Here is an 18,895-nt window from a genome sequence, read left to right as displayed (position 1 = left end):
GAGATACTAAATGAATATGTTGCATCATAATTTACTGTGGAAAATGATATGGAAGATATAGAGTGTAGAGAAATAGATGGTGACATCTTGCAAAATGTCCAGATTACAGAGGAGGAAGTGCTGGATGTCTTGGAACGGTTAAAGGTAGATAAATACCCAGGACCTGATCAGGTGTACCCAAGAACTCTGTGGGAAGCTAGAGAAGTGATTGCTGGGCCTCTCGCTGAGGTATATGTATCAATGATAGTCACAGGTGAGGTTCCAGAAGACTGGAGGTTGGCAAACTTGGTGCCATTGTTTAAGAAGAGCGGTAAAGACAAGCCAGGGAACTATAGACCGGTGAGCCTGATCTCAGTGGTGGGCAAGTTGTTGGAGGGAATCCTGAGGGACAGGATGTGCATGTATTTGGAAAGGCAAGGACTGATTCGGGATAGTCAACATGGCTTTGTGCGTGGGATACCATGTCTCTCAAACTCAATTGAATTTTTTTAAGAAGTAACAAAAAAGATTGATGAGGCAGAGTAGTAGATTGATCTATATGGACTTCAGTAAGGCGTTCAACAAGGTTCCCCATGAGAGACTGATTAGCAAGGTTAGATCTCATGGAATACAGGGAGAACTAGCCATTTGGATACAGAACTGGCTCAAAGGTAGAAGACAGAGGGTGGTGGCGGAGGGTTGTTTTTCAGACTGGAGACCTGTGAGCAGTGGAGTGGTGCTCACAGGTGCTGGGCCCTCTACTTTTTGTCATTTACATAAATGATTTGGATGCGAGCATAAGAGGTACAGTTAGTAAGTTTGCAGATGACACCAAAATTGGAGATGTAGTGCACAGCGAAGAGGGTTACCTCAGATTGCAACAGGATCTTGATCAGATGGGCCAATGGGCTGAGAAGTGGCAGATGGAGTTTATTTCAGATAAATGCGAGGTGCTGCATTTTGGGAAATCAAATCTTAGCAGGACTTATACACTTAATGGTAGTGTTGCTGAACAAAGAGACCTTGGAGTGCAGATTCATAGCTCCTTGAAAGTGGAGTCACAGGTAGATAGGATAGTGAAGAAGGCGTTTGGTATGCTTTCCTTTATTGGTCAGAGTATTGAGTACAGGAGTTGGGAGGTCATGTTGCAGTTGTACAGGACATTGATTAGGCCACTGTTGGAATATTGCATGCAGTTCTGGTCTCCTTCCTATCGGGAACATGTTGTGAAACTTGAAAGGGTTCAGAAAAGATTTACAAGGATGTTGCCAGGGTTGGAAGATCTGAGCTACAGGGAGAGGCTGAACAGGCTGGGGCTGTTTTCCCAGAGCGTCGGAGGCTGAGGGGTGACCTTAAAGAGGTTTATAAAATTATGAGGGGCATGGATCGTGTAAATAGGCAAAGTCTTTTCCCTGGGGTTGGGGAGTCCAGAACTAGAGGGCATAGGTTTATGGTGAGAGGGGAAAGATATAAAAGTGACCTACGGGGCAACTTTTTCACACAGAGGGTGGTGTATGTATGGAATGAGCTGCCAGAGAATGTGGTGGAGGCTGGTACAATTGCAACATTTAAGAGGCATTTGGATGGGTATATGAATAGGAAGGGTTTGGAGGGATATGGGCCGGGTGCTGGCAGGTGGGACTAGATTGGGTTGGGATATCTGGTTAGCATGGACTGGTTGGACCGAAGGGTCTGTTCCCATGCTGTACATCTCTATGACTCTAAGTAGAGTAGAAAAATGAAAGGAAGTAAATGTCTCCTTTCCTTCCGCCTGTCTTCTTTAAAAAATATTCATTCACAGGATTTGGGCGTCTCTAGCCAGATCAGCATTGTTTGCTCATCCCTATTTTGTCCAAAGACCATTAAGTGTCAACCACATTGCTATGGGGCTGAAGTCAGATGTAGGTCAGAATAGGTAAGGACAGCAATTTTTTTTATTCCCTAAAAGACATTAGTGAACCAGATGGCTTTTCCCTGATATTTGAGAATGGTTTCATGGTCATCATTAAACTCCTAATTCCAGATATTTATTGGATTCAAATTCCATCATCTGTCACAGCAAGGTTTGAATCCAGATCCTCAGAAATTTACCAGGTTCTCTGGATTAATAGTCAAGTGATAATACCACTCAGCCATCTCCCTCCCCATCACTGAACTCTCCAGTCACCAAACTCTCAGGTTTACACTCCATTCCCTCAACTGCTCCCATTTACATTAGATGTATGTTTGCAGCAGTCTCAGTGGCTTTTGAACAAATTAAGGCAAAACTGGAAGCTATACTTGATGTGTACTGTGTTAGCTGTTGTGTGTTAGCCCATTCTAATGATGTCCTTTTATCTTTAATAATATCAACTTGTGTGGAAATATTTGCAGAAGAGTGTGATCCTTCACATTATCATTATTTACATGGTTATGCCAACATGCTCTTCACCTGTTCACAGGGTTCAGTGTACATTTGAGCTAAGAGGTCTGGGTTCCAGTCCTGTCTGCTCCAGGGGTGTGTCATAGAATGCCTGACCAAGTTAATTAAAATAACTATAGAATGATGGTCTATAAATATGAGTGAAAGTGGCTAATTTAACATTCAAATTAAAGCTGCTCACATGTGGCACTTGGAGGCCAGCAGTAAGGGGCTTTTTGTTTCACTGCGCAGATTAGGAATTTTTCAATCTAGTCAAGGTCAGAGAAGGAAGACTTGCCCCTTAAATGTATTGCTGATTCAGTATTTTTGTAAAATATGAAAGAGCATGCTAAATGAGAGACAAAAGCTAGGTGAGAGAATAATGAGGTTTGACAAGAGCTGACTCCATCAATGGAGTGTTTCAGCTGTAAAAGTTTGATTCTATGTGAGAGTAAGTGGATATTTATTAGTTTTCAGCAGAATCCCATAGTTCACATTTAGAAAGCTCAAAGTTGTATGTTTAATTTGTGCCCTACAGAGATAGTAGCCTGGTCTTGTGTTATTGGTGTTTGCTACCCGCATGTCAGATACCATCAATCCCCCTCATGGTACTCTGTTAAAGTAAGACCATGAATTTAGGTAACAATGCGTTATTAACATGTTTCTATTCCTGTCTATATTGAGAATTTTCTTTTTTTAGTTGTGGTAGCTAACAGCAACTATGGAATATGTGGTAGCAGCACAGTGATCTATTCATACTGTGAGGCAGCGTGGTGGCTTAGTGGTTAGCACTGCTGCCTGACAGTGCTAGGGACCTGTTTTTGACTGTCCGTGTTGAGTTTGCATATTCTCCCCGTGTCTGTGTGGGTTTCCTCCGGGTGCTCCAGTTTCCTCCCACAATCCAAAGATGTGCAGGTCAGATGAATTGGCCATGTTACGTTGCCCACAGTGCTCAGTGATGTGTAAGCTAGGTGCATTAGTTAAGGGAAATGTGGAGAAATGGGTCTGAGTGGGATACTCCTCGAAGGGTCGGTGTTGACTTGTTGGGACTAATGGTCTTTTTCCACACTGTAGGCATTCTAATCCATAATTTCATTTTCACTGGAGAGAAGTGCCAGTAGTGGTATAAAATATAGTGAAAGATAACATGGATCGATTTCTTGTCTACTTTGGCAGCTGCCCTGAACAAATAGCATTTGGTTGTTGATAAATTACATCAGTAGTAACTGATGAAGACATAATCCAGTTGGTCACTGCTGTTCTTGGCTGAGGATTGTTTTATGCCAAATTACCTGCACCACTTACACAAAAACCCACAAAGGTTCTGTGTTAGTGTGCTGTATCATGGAATTACCTGAGGCATGTTGTATTTTCTGAGCAAAATTGCTAGCTGTGCCATTGCAAAGAATTACTTATTCAGGTACAAAACAAAGATAGGTCAACATGTGCTGTCACACCTCACAAGGTGATTTTCAGATGGTGTTCTGAGAGCAACTGCTTGGCACAAGAGGGTTATAAGATGAAAAGAAATATTAATTTAAAATGAACTTTCATATGCAGCCTAGAGTCAAATTTAGTTAATCTGTAAACAATAACAATATTGCGTATTAAAAATCTGGACTGACTATTTTAACACCGTTTCGGTTTGTCAACTGGTAATTGCAAGATTAAGAAGTTGTATCAAACTATTGCAACAATAGTTTGGCCAAAAGAATTTCATTACCTTCTGACTCTCTCAATTGGATAGCAAAGCACAGGTACTGTTCCAATAATGAGTACATCACACAACTATGGAAGTTCAGTTATTGAAGGCATTTGCTCTTTCTGAATCTTGGGTTCTTGAGGTTCTGAATTGCTGCACAGCTGTTTGACGTGACAATTTGTGAAGTTCAAGTTTTGGATATGCAGTAAATAATAAGGCTGTGGTGCATTCTTCCACAGTCTACCATCCTTATAAATCGTTGAACTAATGAACAAAATTTTTTTAAAGCCCCAGTTCTTATGCACTGCTCAAGTCCTTGCTCATCATCTGTGGCTGATTGGGACTCCAACTGATTGCAGTGTGTTCAACAATATGCACTCGACTCATTAAAATTTTAAGCAGCTGAGGCAGCTTTAGGGACTCTAGTGTTAAGCTTGGAAAGCTGTGGAAGCTCAGAGGAATGAAACTGGGATTCTTCCATCCCTCTTCAGCAACAGCCTGGTGCATTCATATTTTTGCCAACTAATCTCATCCAGTTTCATGAGCACAGTGTACTTCTGTTGTCAATGACAACAATTGTTTTATTCATTTACCTGATGTGTGTCACTGGCAAAGCCATAATTTATTGCCCATCACTAATTTTTCTGGAAAAGGTAGTGGTGACCCATCTTGAATAACTAATTGTCATACTAGACCATTTTGAGAACAACAGAGTCAATCATATTGCTGAGAGTCTGGTGTCACATATAGGCAAAATTAGGTAGGAACAGCTTTCCTAAATGACATTAAGGAACCAAGGTAGTTTTCATTTTCTGATAATTTAATAGTTTCATGATAACAATTACTGATAGTTTTTTATTTCAGATTTGGTTCACTGAATTTAAATTCCCAGCTATCAATTCTTAATAATTCTCCCTGTGGGATGTCGGTGTCACTGAAAATGTTTGAAATGTTTGCCCATTCCTAATTGCCCTTGAACTAAGTGACTTTCTTAGCCATTTCGGAGAGCAGTTAAGAGTCAACCACACTTGTTGTAGGTCTGGATTCACCAGGTAAGGATGGTATATTACCTTCCCTAAAGGACATTGATTTTACGATAATCAATGATTGATTACCAACATTTTATATTGTCATTGAATTAAAATTCTGGTAGTTACTATGGTGGGATTCAAACATGTGTCCCCAGGACATTAGCCTGGGCCTCTGAATTCCTAGTCCAAAGATATCACCATTACACAGTCATCTGCCCAAAGTAGTGGGATTTGAACTCATGTCCCCAGACTGTTACTCAAAACCTGGGGATTACCCCATGTTCAAGTGACAGTACCACCAAGCCCTTATTTTAACATAGTACTTCATAGAATTGTTTTGAACAAAATTTGCTGCTGAGCTGTATAAGATGTATTAGACAGGCAATTAATAGCTTGGATACAAAGATGTATTTTAAGCAACATTTCAAAGAACGTAGAAGTACACAGGTTGAAGAAAGGGATAGAACCTACGTTGCTGATAGTCACCAATCAAAGTTAACAAAAGTAAGTGAGGGCTGCATAAGAGATTACAATTGAAGGAACTCTGAGATATTCAAAGGTTATAGACTGGAGAATGTGTAAGTGTTTGGGAGGGGCAAAGCTATGGATGCATTTGAACTGAGGATAGGTATCTTAAAACCAAGGCTTTGCCAGCCTGTGTCAATGCAGACCAGTGATTCCAGAGATTGAGAGATTGGAACTTTGAGCAAGTTAAGAAACATGTACCAAGTTTGACATTACATTTCATTGTTGTGCAAAGATTGGGGAACTAGTCCCCACAGATTCAACTTCCTTAACAGAGTCTAATTGAGAATGAGCATTGCACCAGTATCTTGTGTTTAGAATGGAAAACCAGCTGCCTTGGCCCTTACGGACTGATTTCTCAGGTCAGTTTATGATTGAAACCTGGCTTTGTTCAAATTGTTGGTGTAGCCAAGGGAGGTAACCCAGTAGTGTGCCATCAGCTGCATTTCTAAATTATGAAAAGAACTTGTGATGTCCGCAAAATGTCTTCACACAGTGGTGCCCGTTAATGTTGTAATGTGCTGATATTTTTATTCTTTGTTCAGAGATGTTATCACACAAGTCTGGGGCAGGTGAGACTTGAACCAGGGCCTCCTTGGCCAGTGGCAGGGACACTGCCACTACACCACAAGGCCCACTGTGAAACCGTCAAAAATTGCTAAGTGATGAAAATTGACTTTTGTATTAGATGATGACATTGCCTTTCGAGGCCAGAGGGTCTGTCCTTGACATATGCAGTAACGTTGTCTGAACAGGTTGATTGAAGTTATCAACAATGACATTGCTTGATTGAAATCAATTTTAGAAGCATTTGTGTTGACCATGAAGAAAAAGTAGTTTGGGTTAGTAATACGGAAAATAATTATACATCAGTCTTCTGTCATTCAGAGGCCTGAGTATTTTTTTCATTTTCTTTCACCCATTCAGGAGAGATTTCCATTATCATTGTATGCTTAATGCATGATACTGAGATATATTGTGGAGATGTTATTAAATGAAAGCTTTGTAGCTATAAAACAATTTCAGCTGTTTACATTGCTTCTCAGCCAGCTGAGGAGCATCATATGAAGATCAGAATTATAATGGTTAAGGCACAGTAACTGAATGGAACAGTAGGCCTTTTCCTGGCTGCCATTTCTTTTGTATGTTCATTAACTGTAAGAATAAGCATTATCTGTTCAATAACTGCTCAATTTGCGTGCAGAATAGATTGGGGATGGAGGAGGAGGAATTTGTTACACTTGTAGCAACATGCATTCAGTAACCCATGAGAAGGGACTTACCTGTTAAAAGCTCACTATAGTAATTTTGGCAGGAATGAATGTCTAAAATTATATAAAGTTTAAAGATGCTTTGTATAAGTGAGTCCTACAGTTCCTGTCAAACGATATAGATTTATTGTAGTAACTACCAGTGGCAGTGAAATCCCAGTATAAACTGTACACAGAATCAGACGTCTTGGATTTGAAGCAGCTTAAGAGTGCTGTTTACTTTTAGCCTGACTTTGTCACTGGGAAGTAGTGGCTCCAGAGAGAAATCTTGGCATTAAAGGAAGTTGCTTTACGTCACTGTTTCCAAGTTATAAACAAACACTTCAATGTGTTTACACAGCGCTGACAGAACCAGTTAACCTAAACTATTTTTACTTTCTTTTTTACAAGCAACCTTCTCATTTTATATTCTTCACATTTAGAACCCTATAGTGCCAAAATTTTGAAGCAGGTATCAAGCTTACACGTAAACGTCGGACTCTACTTTGACTATGATGTGATTAACAATGGTCCATGTTTTACAGTAACATACAGCTTGAATTTTACTAGGATGGATGCAGTTCTAAAGTTGTATGATGGAATGTTTCTTTTACTGTTTTCATTGTATGGTTTGTTTAGTTTTGGCCCAGATTTTGCCCAAATAGAACCATGGAATGACAAAGCTCAGAAGATAGTCATGTCAACTCTTTGTTCGAGCTATCCAATTGGTCCCCTTGTTGGGAGTTCTCCTTATAGCCTTGTAAAAAATATCCTTTGCAGTCAATTTCCTTCTGAAAGTTACTGTTGAATCTGTTTGCATCATCCTTTCAGGCAGCAAATTTCTGAAACTTTCTAAACTTAAGTAATGAACAGTTGAGCCAGATATTCGCCTGTCTTGTTTGGTAAAGGTTTTGTTTTCCCAATGCAGGTCATTGATTTGTATGTAATCCATGGCTACAGTTTGTAAGTTCTGTGGAGTTCTATATTTAACATTTACTTATTGTGTGGTTACACTGTGGTCAGTCCATGTTCAATAATCTTGGAAAGTGAGCAATTAAGTTGCACTGTGTGGTTTAAGTTCAGGATAGTTTCTAATACTAGTTGTGGTTACATGTAGAAGAAGATAGGAGCTGTTTGGCTTTTATACATGATGTTCCAAGTTATTATGATGCATCCCACTTTTCTTATGAAATTAGTTGCTGCTAGATCCTAGAGGTATCTGTCATCTTTTTAACCACACTTGAAAGAATTGATCTTGTTCTTTTGAATGGGCTGTGTGTAAGAAAGATTTTGTCATGTTAATCCATTTTGAACTACATTGAGAGGCCAGCAATCATCTTCAAATTCACTTATGATGATGTGGGAGAAATAATTCACTGGCGCTCAAGGACTTTATTGGCATTGATATTATGCCTTATCTCTCCTCAGATCTCAGAGTGCTCTATTTCCAAGTAATTACCTTTTGAGTTGTAGTCAATGTTCTTTGTAATTAAAGCTAGCTCCCAGTTTGAGAAATCAAGGTACTTGATCCTCTTTGTACAGTGCCACAGAAGCTTTGGTTTCACATTTCATCAAAAAGGCACCCCCTCAGCCGATACACCTCTGTACTTGCTGAAGTGTTGGCCTAGATTATGTGGCCAATGTTTCAAAGGTGCTTGAGGATATTGACACTTAATTCAAGAACAGTCGTGATATTGCTTAGCCAAACCGATGCTGAAGTGAAGAAGTGACAGGAAAAGGAGAATTAGTTTTAGATACAACAGTCTACATGCTAGTATTGTCATGGCTTTATTTGTTTTTCAGGTTCTGGTTGCTTCTGGGCAAGTTATATGCCTCAGTATTGAAGGCCACCCTGTCAGAAGCTGCAGTCTAATCAAAGGCCTGAAACTTCTGAGTCAGGTTGTAGATTCATTTGCTGAGCGGATGTGTTTTACTGCAGATGTTTCATCACCTCATTAGGTGACATTGTCAGTGCGCTTCCAGTGAAGCATTGGTGATCTGACCCGTCTGGTACTTGTGTCTCCGTTTTCTGGTACTTTACATACCAGACACACACACACATCAGGCTGCACAAACCAGCAACACTGCACTGACAACGTGACCCAGCAAGGTAACAAAATGTTTGCAGAAAAACGCGTCAGGTCGGCGAACGAATTTACGACTTCACCCACAACCTAAGCGACAAGCTTTTTCAGAAAAACTCTTAAGTTTTGAGTCCTAGAGATTGTCACTAGAGCGTCGGAACTTAAATGATACTTTGCTTTCAGATCTCGTGAATGGGAGAAGGGAGTCTGAGACAAGACCAGTGAAGTATCCTTTAACAGCCAGCCCCTTGCCCATCACTGCCCCAGAATAGAGGACAGTCTGAGCCCAGAAGGCTGTCCTACTTCTGCCTACCTGCCATAAAAGCAGGCCAGTGATGAATTGTGGAATTCCCCACCACAGAAAGTGGCAGAGGCCAAACTGTTGTGTTTCAAGGTGGAGGCTGAAGGGACCAAGGGAAATGGGGTAGAGGTATTGAACTCCATGATCAGCCGTGATCATATTGATTGGTGGAGCAGGCTTGAGGTGCCTACTGCTGCTCCTATTTCAGTTTATATGAATTGAGACCCAGTCGTGCCAGTAATTGATCATTTAAGGACTTTAAATGGTAGTAGATCAAGGAGGTCACCTGTGGACCTTGTTACCCAGCATTTCATTGCAGAGTGACAAATCTATCCAGGGCCAATTACCACAGCAAGGAGGAGAAAATCATGCCCTTGATGTTGACTCACTGTTGTAATGTAGGAATGTCATAGCCAATCATGCAAAGCATGCTCCTGCAGAAGTAATTTATCATGTGTTTTGTGATGTTGATTGAGAAATAATTATTGGCCAGGACACAAGAGATACTCCCACGGTCATCTTCAAAATAATGTCACAGCATTAGTTAAATTTGCCTGAGGGAGAAAACAGGGCCTTGAGTTCACATCTCATCTGAAAAATGACATTTCCAATGATGCAGCACTTTCTCTGTACTGCAGTAAAGTGTCAGGTCTAGATTATGTGCTCCAGACTGTAGGATGGATCTCACACACTCAACTGTCTGACTCGGAGCTTAGAGTGCTACCCACTGAGCCACAGCTGCCATCTGAACACCAACTGGCATCTGGTTTTAAGCTTATTGTGTAGATACCTGCAGCTTGTAGAGTATAATTATCTGGTTGACAGAAAAATACTTTTACCACCTCATAAGGAACAGTAATTGTGGTGTAAGCCAAGATAAGCTGAGTCCCATTGTCCTTCATTGACTTTATCCTATGACTGTTTGAACCAGAGCTTAAAAATGTGTTGCTGGAAAAGCGCAGCAGGTCAGGCAGCATCAAAGGAGAAGGAGAATCGACGTTTCAGGCATACACTGGGGAGACGGGCCGCCTACTTGCGGAACGTTTCAGAGAACACCTCTGGGACACCTGCACCAACCAACCCAACCCCTCCATGGCGGAACACTTTAACTTCCCCTCCCACTCCTCCAAAGACATGCAGGTCCTTGGCTGCCTTCATTGCCAGACCATGGCAACATGACGCCTGGAGGAAGAGCGCCTCATCTTCCGCCTAGGAACCCTCCAACCACGAGGGATGAATGCAGATTTCTCCAGCTTCCTCATTTGCCCTCCCCCCACCTTATCTCAGTCCCACCCCTCTGACTCAGCACCGCCTTCTTGACCTGCAATCGTCTTCCCGACCTCTCCGCCCCCACCCCCTCTCCAGCCTATCACCCTCACCTTAACCTCCTTCTACTGATTGAGTTCCCAACGCCCCTTCCCCCAAATCCCTCCTCCCTACCTTTTATCTTCGCCTGCTTGGCACACCTTTCTCATTCCTGAAGAAGGGCTTATGCCCAAAATCTCGATTCTCCTGCTCCTTGGATGCTGTCTGACCTGCTGCGCTTTTCCAGCTACACATTTTTCAGCTTATTTCATAAGATTAGTCTAGATCTTCAATGCTCCTTGACTTTTGGTGATTTACTTCTTTTTGGTCAGTTGAGTTGCTACTGTGCAATCAAAATCGAAGACAACTTATGTTTTTGTAGCACCTGATAGGTAATAAAACATCCCAAGATGCTTTGTTGGAGCATGTCAAACATTGAAAAGGTTCAGAAAGGATTTACAAGGATGTTGCCAGGGTTGGAGAATTGGAGCTATAGGGAGAGGCTGAATAGGTTGGAGCTGTTTTCCCTGGAAAGTCAGAGACTGAGGGGTGACCTTAGAGGCTATAAGGCATGAATAGGGTAAATAGATAAGGTCTTTTCCCTGGGTTGGGGGAGTCCAGAACTAGAGGGCATAGGTTTAGGGTGAGAGGGGTAAGATTTAAAAGGGACCTAAAGAGGCAACCTTTTCATGCACAGGATGGTGCGTGTATAGAATAAGCTGCCAGAGGAATTGGTAGAGGCTGGTCCAATTACAACATTTTAAAAGGCATCTGGATGGGTATATGAATAGGTGGGGTTTAGAGGGATATGGGTCAAATGCTGACAAATGGGACTAGATTAGGTTAGGATATCTGGTTGGCATGGATGAGTTGGACCGAAGGGTCTACTTCCATGCTGTACATCTCCATGACTGTGTTCAAGAGTCTGTAAATCAGAGTGTATGAAATCTATACTTATAGGGTTCTATTTGTCTGATATGGGCTGTTGCCCATTGGGTCACATCCCACCTACCCTGATCAGGATAGCTTGCACATGAGTTGGAAGAGCAAATGTTTATAGACTTTGAAGTATACTCTGCAATGCTGCTGGACTTTGACCAACATAAGTGCTGCTTGCCCTTTTTCAACACTCTACTCAGTCTCATTGAGTATTTGTCAGTGATAGGCAATACCCTTTTAACTGTTTAGCAAGGCAAGCTGACTTTCCTACCTGGTTTAGGTATCACAGTTATCTGGTTCTGAGCACCATATCACTTTGTGCATTCTTGGCTTCAAAGAGATGGATCAGAAACCATGAGGTACAAGATCAAAACTACTGATTTACTGTAGCTGAATTGGTGAAAATCTGATTTTATTGTTCAGAATATAAGAATTACTGTGGTGTTTTTAGATTTCTTATTGCACCTTCAACTGGAACTCTGGAAATTAATAATACCCAATTTGAGTGAGGGCTTACAATATATAGAACTGTATGGCTTACAAATAAATGTACAAAACTATGGAAGTAACCAAATTGAAACTGCACCATCTCACAATTTGAGATAAAATCGGAAGTGTGCGGGAAAGGGGAAGTAAGACCCTTGGAGGACTGTCGTCAATGAAAGAATTTTTAAAACTATTTTAAATTGTTACAAGCCAGCATCAGCCCCATAGCTATCATTATCATTGAACTCATTGTTGGATTGGTTTAACATTTGTAATTATTCTAAAGCACTGCCAACCGTCACAGGGTCAGTTAAGAACAGGTATGTTTGAAATACTGTCCAAATATTATAACACCTAGTGAAACTTTAATGAAGTGGAGATGTAACCCTCCAGCTTTAAGGATCTAAATTCATAGGTTGTTACCTTTGGGAGCCATTCATTGTCCTTTGACAGGACCTAGCAAAAACTTTTACAGAATTACACCAAAAAATAAGCCGCTACATGTGCAGCTGATTTACCCATACACAATAGAAACCACAAGAACCCAATTTTTAAGTAAGGGTACCGTAATCTCTCAATCTTTTTGACCTCTTCGTGTAAGACTTGCAGATTCTAATCGCATTCTAAAATGATCGGGCCTTTCTATAGAATAGGGGAAAATTGTTTGTTTTCAGCTACTGTGGCCTGCTCCCTGGTAGCTGGTTCAGAATGCTATTGGCAGAGACCTCCAGCAAAGAACAAGCCTATAATTCTCAGAATTAGGGTTTATGATAGAGAATGGAAAATGGAAGGGAGTGGGTTTAAGACTCTTAGTCAAAGATGGTTGTTCTCTAACAGTGTCTTTCCTTTCCATATAGACAGCCCTATAACCAGCAGAAGAATCGATATGGGGATGTGTTGTGCTTGGACCAAACTAGAGTGAAGTTGAAATCCCTCAATCATGATGAGGTAAGAGAAGGTTCAAGTGGGTATGACTTTTAAAATTTCAGTCATCCCACACATATTTATTCCCCTCCAAACTGCTGCTCTAACTTTGTCTTCTAGATATCCAGGGTATATCGGCCTTAATTGTTATGTGGACTAGCTGCCAAGGTTTGATCTGCTGTTCAGTGATCTATGGTAATGCTAGTATTTCCTGGCCTAGTGTTGTCACTGTAGACAAGAGAAACCCTCTACTGAGTTCAGATGAGACCCAGCTTCAAACCTGACATCTCTGTTTGAATACTTAGCATTCTTGGCAATTTTGAGTATTTGTAAATGTTGCTGCCTGTGATGTCCATGGTAAAGCACCGACAAAAACCAAATCAGTGAGATATTAAATTTATATTAACATCATAGACTGGTTTTAATTAATGCTCATAGATCACAAGGAAACATTGTTTCAGTGTTTTTTACTCTTTTTACTGCAAAGGACAGACTGCATTTTTCTAGAGAACAACTGTCTATCTTCTGTCTCTGTCTATCTGTCTCATTCTCTGTCTCTGTAGCTTGTTTCTAGTTCCATCCTGATTAGTTAGCTGAGTACCAATCAGCCTCACTTTTAAACAGTTCCTCACCACTTGATCATCTATGCATGGCAGAAGAAGACACCCATAGCCACAAAAATAATAGAATTTACTACAGGTATTGAACTCCTCACTCTGAAATTATGCAACCATCCTCATAAATCTCTGTTTTCAAAAACAACTTTTTTTTTTTCTTTCCAATCCACTGTTTTTAAAGGCAAAAATAAAAAGCCTCAGATCTTCCAATTAGATTGCTGAGAGGCCCTGGGAGTTTAATCAAAGCATAGAGCTATCCGTGACCCAATTCTTTTTCCCTGTAATTGTGACTTGAAGTTGCAGCGAGAATGCTTGGGAATTCTCAGTATTTTGAAACTGATTAAACAGGAACAGGTGTTCATTTATTTCATGTTAGAATTTCCTTTCAAGTACTCCTGAAGACTAATGTGAAGGTGGGAACTAATGAAAACAGGAAGCACTGGAGAAACTCAGCAGATCTGACATCTGTGGAGACAGAAAGAGTTAATATTTTGAGTGTCTTAAAGAACTTGAAAAGTTAACTCTCTTTCTCTCTCCACAGATGCTGTCAGCTCTGCTGAGTTTCTCCAGTATTTTCAGTTTTTATGTCAGATTTCCAGCTCATTGGGAGGTTATTGTCTTGCAATAATGAGATTTTCTGAGTGTAAGCTCGCATTTGAAAGTAAAGCCTCTGATGTAGTCAAAGGACGGAGCTTACGAATATTTCATAAAGTCAGCAGGCATCCCAGAATATCCCCAGACCGACCATAAGCTGTTTTTAAAATTACAGTTGCTGTTGCTACAGAGGTACATCCAGCAGCTTTTTAAAGCCCCACATGCAGCCAAAATGGTGAATGAAAAGAATATAAAAAGCTGCAGGTATTGGAAAACTAAAATAAAAACAGAAAATGCTGAAAGCATTCAGCAGGTCTGGCAGCATCTGTGGAGAGAAGAAACCATGTTAATGTTTCAAATCAAAGGCCTTTCATCTGAACTGTCAGAGGAGGAGGTCTGCAAGTTGATGAGGTCTGCAAGTTGATGTATCAACTCTGTTCCTCAATGCAGATATTGCCTCACTTGACTGTTTCCAGCATTTTCAGCTTTTAATTCATTGAGTTGAATGGCTAATGTACCAATTTAAAGCCTGAACAAGTGATACAGAGATTGGATTAGATTCCCGAATGTGGAAACAGGCCCTTTGGCCCAACCAGTCCACACTGACCCTGCGAAGAGCAACCCACCCAGACCCATTCCCCTGACTAATCCACCTAACACTATGGGCAATTTAGAATGGCCAGTTCCCCTGAACTGCACATCTTTGGACTGTGGGAGGAAACCGGAGCACCCGGAGGAAACCCACGCTGACACAGGGAGAATGTGCAAACTCCACGTAGACAGTTGTCCAAGGCGGGAATTGAACCCAGGTCCCTGGCGCTGTGAGACAGCAGTGCTAACCACTGAGCCACCGTGCCACCCTGAAATGCAAGTTCAAAACCCATCAAGGCAGCTGGGAAAACTTAAGTTAATTTAGGTAAATGCTAAATGACTCTTAACTACCTATTGAAGTGGCCTAGCAAGCCACTCAGTTGTATAGCGTTGGGCAGTAAATTCTGGCACCAGGACAATGGATCACCTCAAGAAATGGCTTCCTGTGCCTCTGGTGTCAGCTGGAGACAGATTGGCGATTATTTGCTGCCTTTCCACTTGTCATCAAGCGTACAGAGAAATACTTGCGGATCGTGAGAGTGCAGTCACTGTTTTCAGATGAGTGCCAGGCTGTGTGGCAGGCAGTTACGCATCTTGATCTGAAGTACATTTGGAGGCAAGTAATGGTAAAATATACAACGCCCACACCGAAATCCAGAATAACCAAGCTTTATTTTGTGTTTCAATAACTATAGGAAGGATGTTGTGAAACTTGAAAGGGTGCAGAAAAGATTTACAAGGATGTTGCCAGGCTTGGAGAGTTTGAGCTGCAGGGTGAAGATGTATAGGCTGGGGCTGTTTTCCCTGGCGCATTGGAGGCTGTGGAGTGACCTTCGTGTATAGAATGAGCTGCCAGAGGAAGTGGTGAAGGCTGGTACAATTACAACATTTAAAAGCATCTGAATGGGTATGTGAATAGGAAGGGTTTAGAGGGCTATAGGCCAAGTGCTGGCAAATGGGACTAGGCTAATTTAGGATATCTGGTCGATGTGGACAAGTTGGACCGAAGGGTGTTTCCATGCTGCACATCTCTATGACTGCAAATCTTCTTTATATAATACTCTCAGTTAAAAAATCCCCATTTCACATCTGGTAGTCTGTCATGGAACCTATTTTCCTGACTGACAGCAATTTGTATTTGTGTGTCATCTTTAATGTAGCAAAACATCCCCAGGTGTTTCGCAATAGTGTTCTTAGATAAAATCTGACACCCATAACAAGATATTCGGAGAGTTTGGTCAAAAAAATATGTTTAATGAGCAACTTGAAGGAGAAATGTGTGCCTGAGAAACAGAGATTTAAAGCAAATTCCAGAGCTTAGGTTTCAGGCAGCTGAAGGTGCAGCTTCATAATCGGAGTTATAAACAGGAGGCTAGAATTGGAAGAATGCAAGGATCCTGAAGGGCTCAGGAGATTACCGATAGGGAGAGAGCATGGATGGATTTGACAACGGGCTTGCAAGTGGATATTACTTTGCTCTGTAAATTTGAAGGACGTTTCCTACAACAAGACCTCCCATAAATACGATAGTAGTCATGATGTGGAGATGCCAGTGTTGGACTGGGGTGTACAAAGTTAAAAGTCACACAACACCAGGTTATAGTCCAACAGGTTTAATTGGAAGCACACTAGCTTTCGGAGTGACGCTCCTTCATGGACAACTACCTGATGAAGGAGCTTCGCTCCGAAAGCTAGTGCTTCCAATTAAACATGTTGGACTATAACCTGGTGTTGTGTGACTTTTAACTTTCCCATAAATACAGTACAGACAACCTAAATATTGCACTTTTCCATAAGGTACTCCACAAGTACAAGATGGCACCACGATTTCATGTTTACAGGAGCTAAACTGGCATCAAACTGTATTTTGAAATGGAGAGTGGTGAAGAAACAAGGAAGTTAAAGGAACTGGTGTTGTCCAGTGTACTCTGAGACTGAGATCTGTCAAGCCACCTCATTATGTGATAAGCAGAGCAAACTGATTGTTTGCTTATTTTAACGCATCAGCTGCTACCTTTTGTAAATATTCACTTAGCTGCTTTTTATGTTTTAAAAAATTATTCCTTAGATCTTTACTTGCCTTTTGATTTGCTTAACATCAGTTCATAATCAACTCAGTACAATTAATCTTGAATATATTTTCCTACTTCTGCAGTTACTAATTATTTAAATTGCAGAAATAAGTGAGTTCAACATCTTTCTGTCTTGCATGTCTGCATTTCCTCTCCAGAAGCCAAAACATGTTCCCAGTTTCTTGTTGCTGCCTTTGAGTTTCAAGTTTTCACACTTGTTGCTGCTGACAGTTGGAATTTCCCTCTGACAAGTGAAGGCATTGTGCTATACTGCTTGTCTGTTTTTACCAGAAGTGATCCAGGAGAGTGAGGTTAGCGGGTTCTCAGTCAAGTTTGTGACCTTTTTAAATCTGTCTTTCCTGCCTTTGTTTCTTTTGGTCGTTTACCTGGGATTGTGTCGGTCCTGGGCCTCCTTTACTGCTGCTCCCTCACCACCAGACGCCTGGATGAAGAACGCCTCATCTTCCGCCTCAGAACACTTCAACCCCAGGGCATCAATGTGGACTTCAACAGTTTCCTAATTTCCCCTTCCCCCACCTCACCCGAGTTCCAAACTTCCAGCTCAGCTCTGTCCCCATGACCTGTCCTACCTGCCTATCTTCTTTTCCACCTATCCACTCCACCCTCTCCTCCCTGACCTATCACCTTCATCTCCTCCCCCACTCACCCATTGTACTCCATGCTTTACTTTCTCCCCACCTCCACCCTCCTTTAGTTTATCTCTCCACGCTTCAGGCTCTCTGCCTTTATTCCTGATGAAGGGCTTTTGCCCGAAAGGTCGATTTTGCTGCTCCTTGGATGCTGCCTGAACTGCTGTGCTCTTCCAGCACCACTAATCCAGAATCTGGTTTCCAGCATCTGCAGTCATTGTTTTTACCTCTTATCTAGGACAGACAGCCAGCCAGCCAGCCAGTCCAGTACTTTGCTTTCTATCAAACCTGCCTCGAGCACTTTGTTACTGCATGATTGCAGGTATTTCTTTCTAAAATATTGGTGTCACAAGGCACTACTTGATTTAACTTTTCAGCTTTGTCCAACTAATTTATTGGTCGTGTTCCACATTTCAGCATCAAATGGTGAGCGTAAAGCAGCTTACTCCAACCACATGGTTGTAAATGTGCTGCTGTTACAGAGTTGTGATGCCATCTAGCAGTACCTATGGTAATTACACCTATGCTTGGATTAAGATTAGCATTTCACAAACTGAACCCGAGACTGAAACCAAGCACAGCAAGTTTGTCAAGGAGATCTGTGGGTTTGTTCCCAATGACCAGGTTAGAATGAAATTACTGAAGGTATCTTAAATCAAGGGCGCACTCAAATTCATCAAAAATACAGTGTTCATATCTCCACAAAAAGGAAGAAAGAAGAACTCCACAATGTGCTGGTAATGAGAAAGGCAGCTGTGAAGAAACCTGAATCTTTACCACATTGTTTTAGGCATTCTTTGGATTTGGGTGTTGCTGGCTAGGCTAGCATTCATTTCCCACCCTTATTTAGGAAGGTAATGGTGAGTTGTTGCCTTGACCCTGAGCAGTTCTGTGTGATATGTGGGCACCCTCTCAATACTGTTTGGAATAGAGTTCTCGGATTTTAACCCATTGACAGTGACGGAAAGATGGTATAATTTAAGATGGTGTAGGCTTGAGGGGGTAGTGGTGCTGGGGTTCTCATGCATCCGCAGCTCTTAGTCTTCTCAATCATACAGGTTGCAGGTTTGAAACATGCTGTTGGAGGAGAATTGGTAAGTCACTGTACTGTACCTTGTAGATGGTACATACTGCTGCCACTGTGCATTGGTGGTGATGGATCTGAATTTGAAGGTGCTGGATAGGGTGCCAATAGAGCAGGCTGTTTTATGTTGGATGATACGCAGCTTTGAGGGTTACTGGAGCTGCACCCATCCAGGCAAATGGACACTATTGCATCACACTGTTAAGTTACTTTAACGTTTAAAAAAAAACACAAGGAGAGCAGGCAGGAGTGTCTCATTACACTATAGGGTCTCCAGCATTATTTTAAAGCTAAAAGCTTGGACAACTCCAACAAAGTGGGGAGAATGGCAGTTACCTTTGCTTCATGTTGCCAAACAAA

At 41.5% G+C, this 18,895-nt stretch overlaps 1 protein-coding gene across 3 annotated transcripts in view; it reads left to right on the top strand.

Moving 5' to 3' along the window:
• ptpn9a (protein tyrosine phosphatase non-receptor type 9a) overlaps positions 1 to 18,895 on the top strand; it is a 232,184-nt gene that overhangs the window by 177,602 nt on the left and 35,687 nt on the right. For all 3 annotated transcript variants that reach the window (XM_072553218.1, XM_072553219.1, XM_072553220.1), the window contains one exon: positions 12,861 to 12,951. In XM_072553218.1, coding sequence (XP_072409319.1) covers positions 12,861 to 12,951 — 91 coding nt within the window. The remainder of the gene's footprint in view (positions 1 to 12,860; positions 12,952 to 18,895) is intronic.

The sequence above is a fragment of the Chiloscyllium punctatum genome, chromosome 33 (genome assembly GCF_047496795.1).
Source record: "Chiloscyllium punctatum isolate Juve2018m chromosome 33, sChiPun1.3, whole genome shotgun sequence".
Classification (NCBI taxonomy): Eukaryota; Metazoa; Chordata; class Chondrichthyes; order Orectolobiformes; family Hemiscylliidae; genus Chiloscyllium; species Chiloscyllium punctatum.
This window is presented reverse-complemented; position numbering and strand designations above follow the sequence as displayed.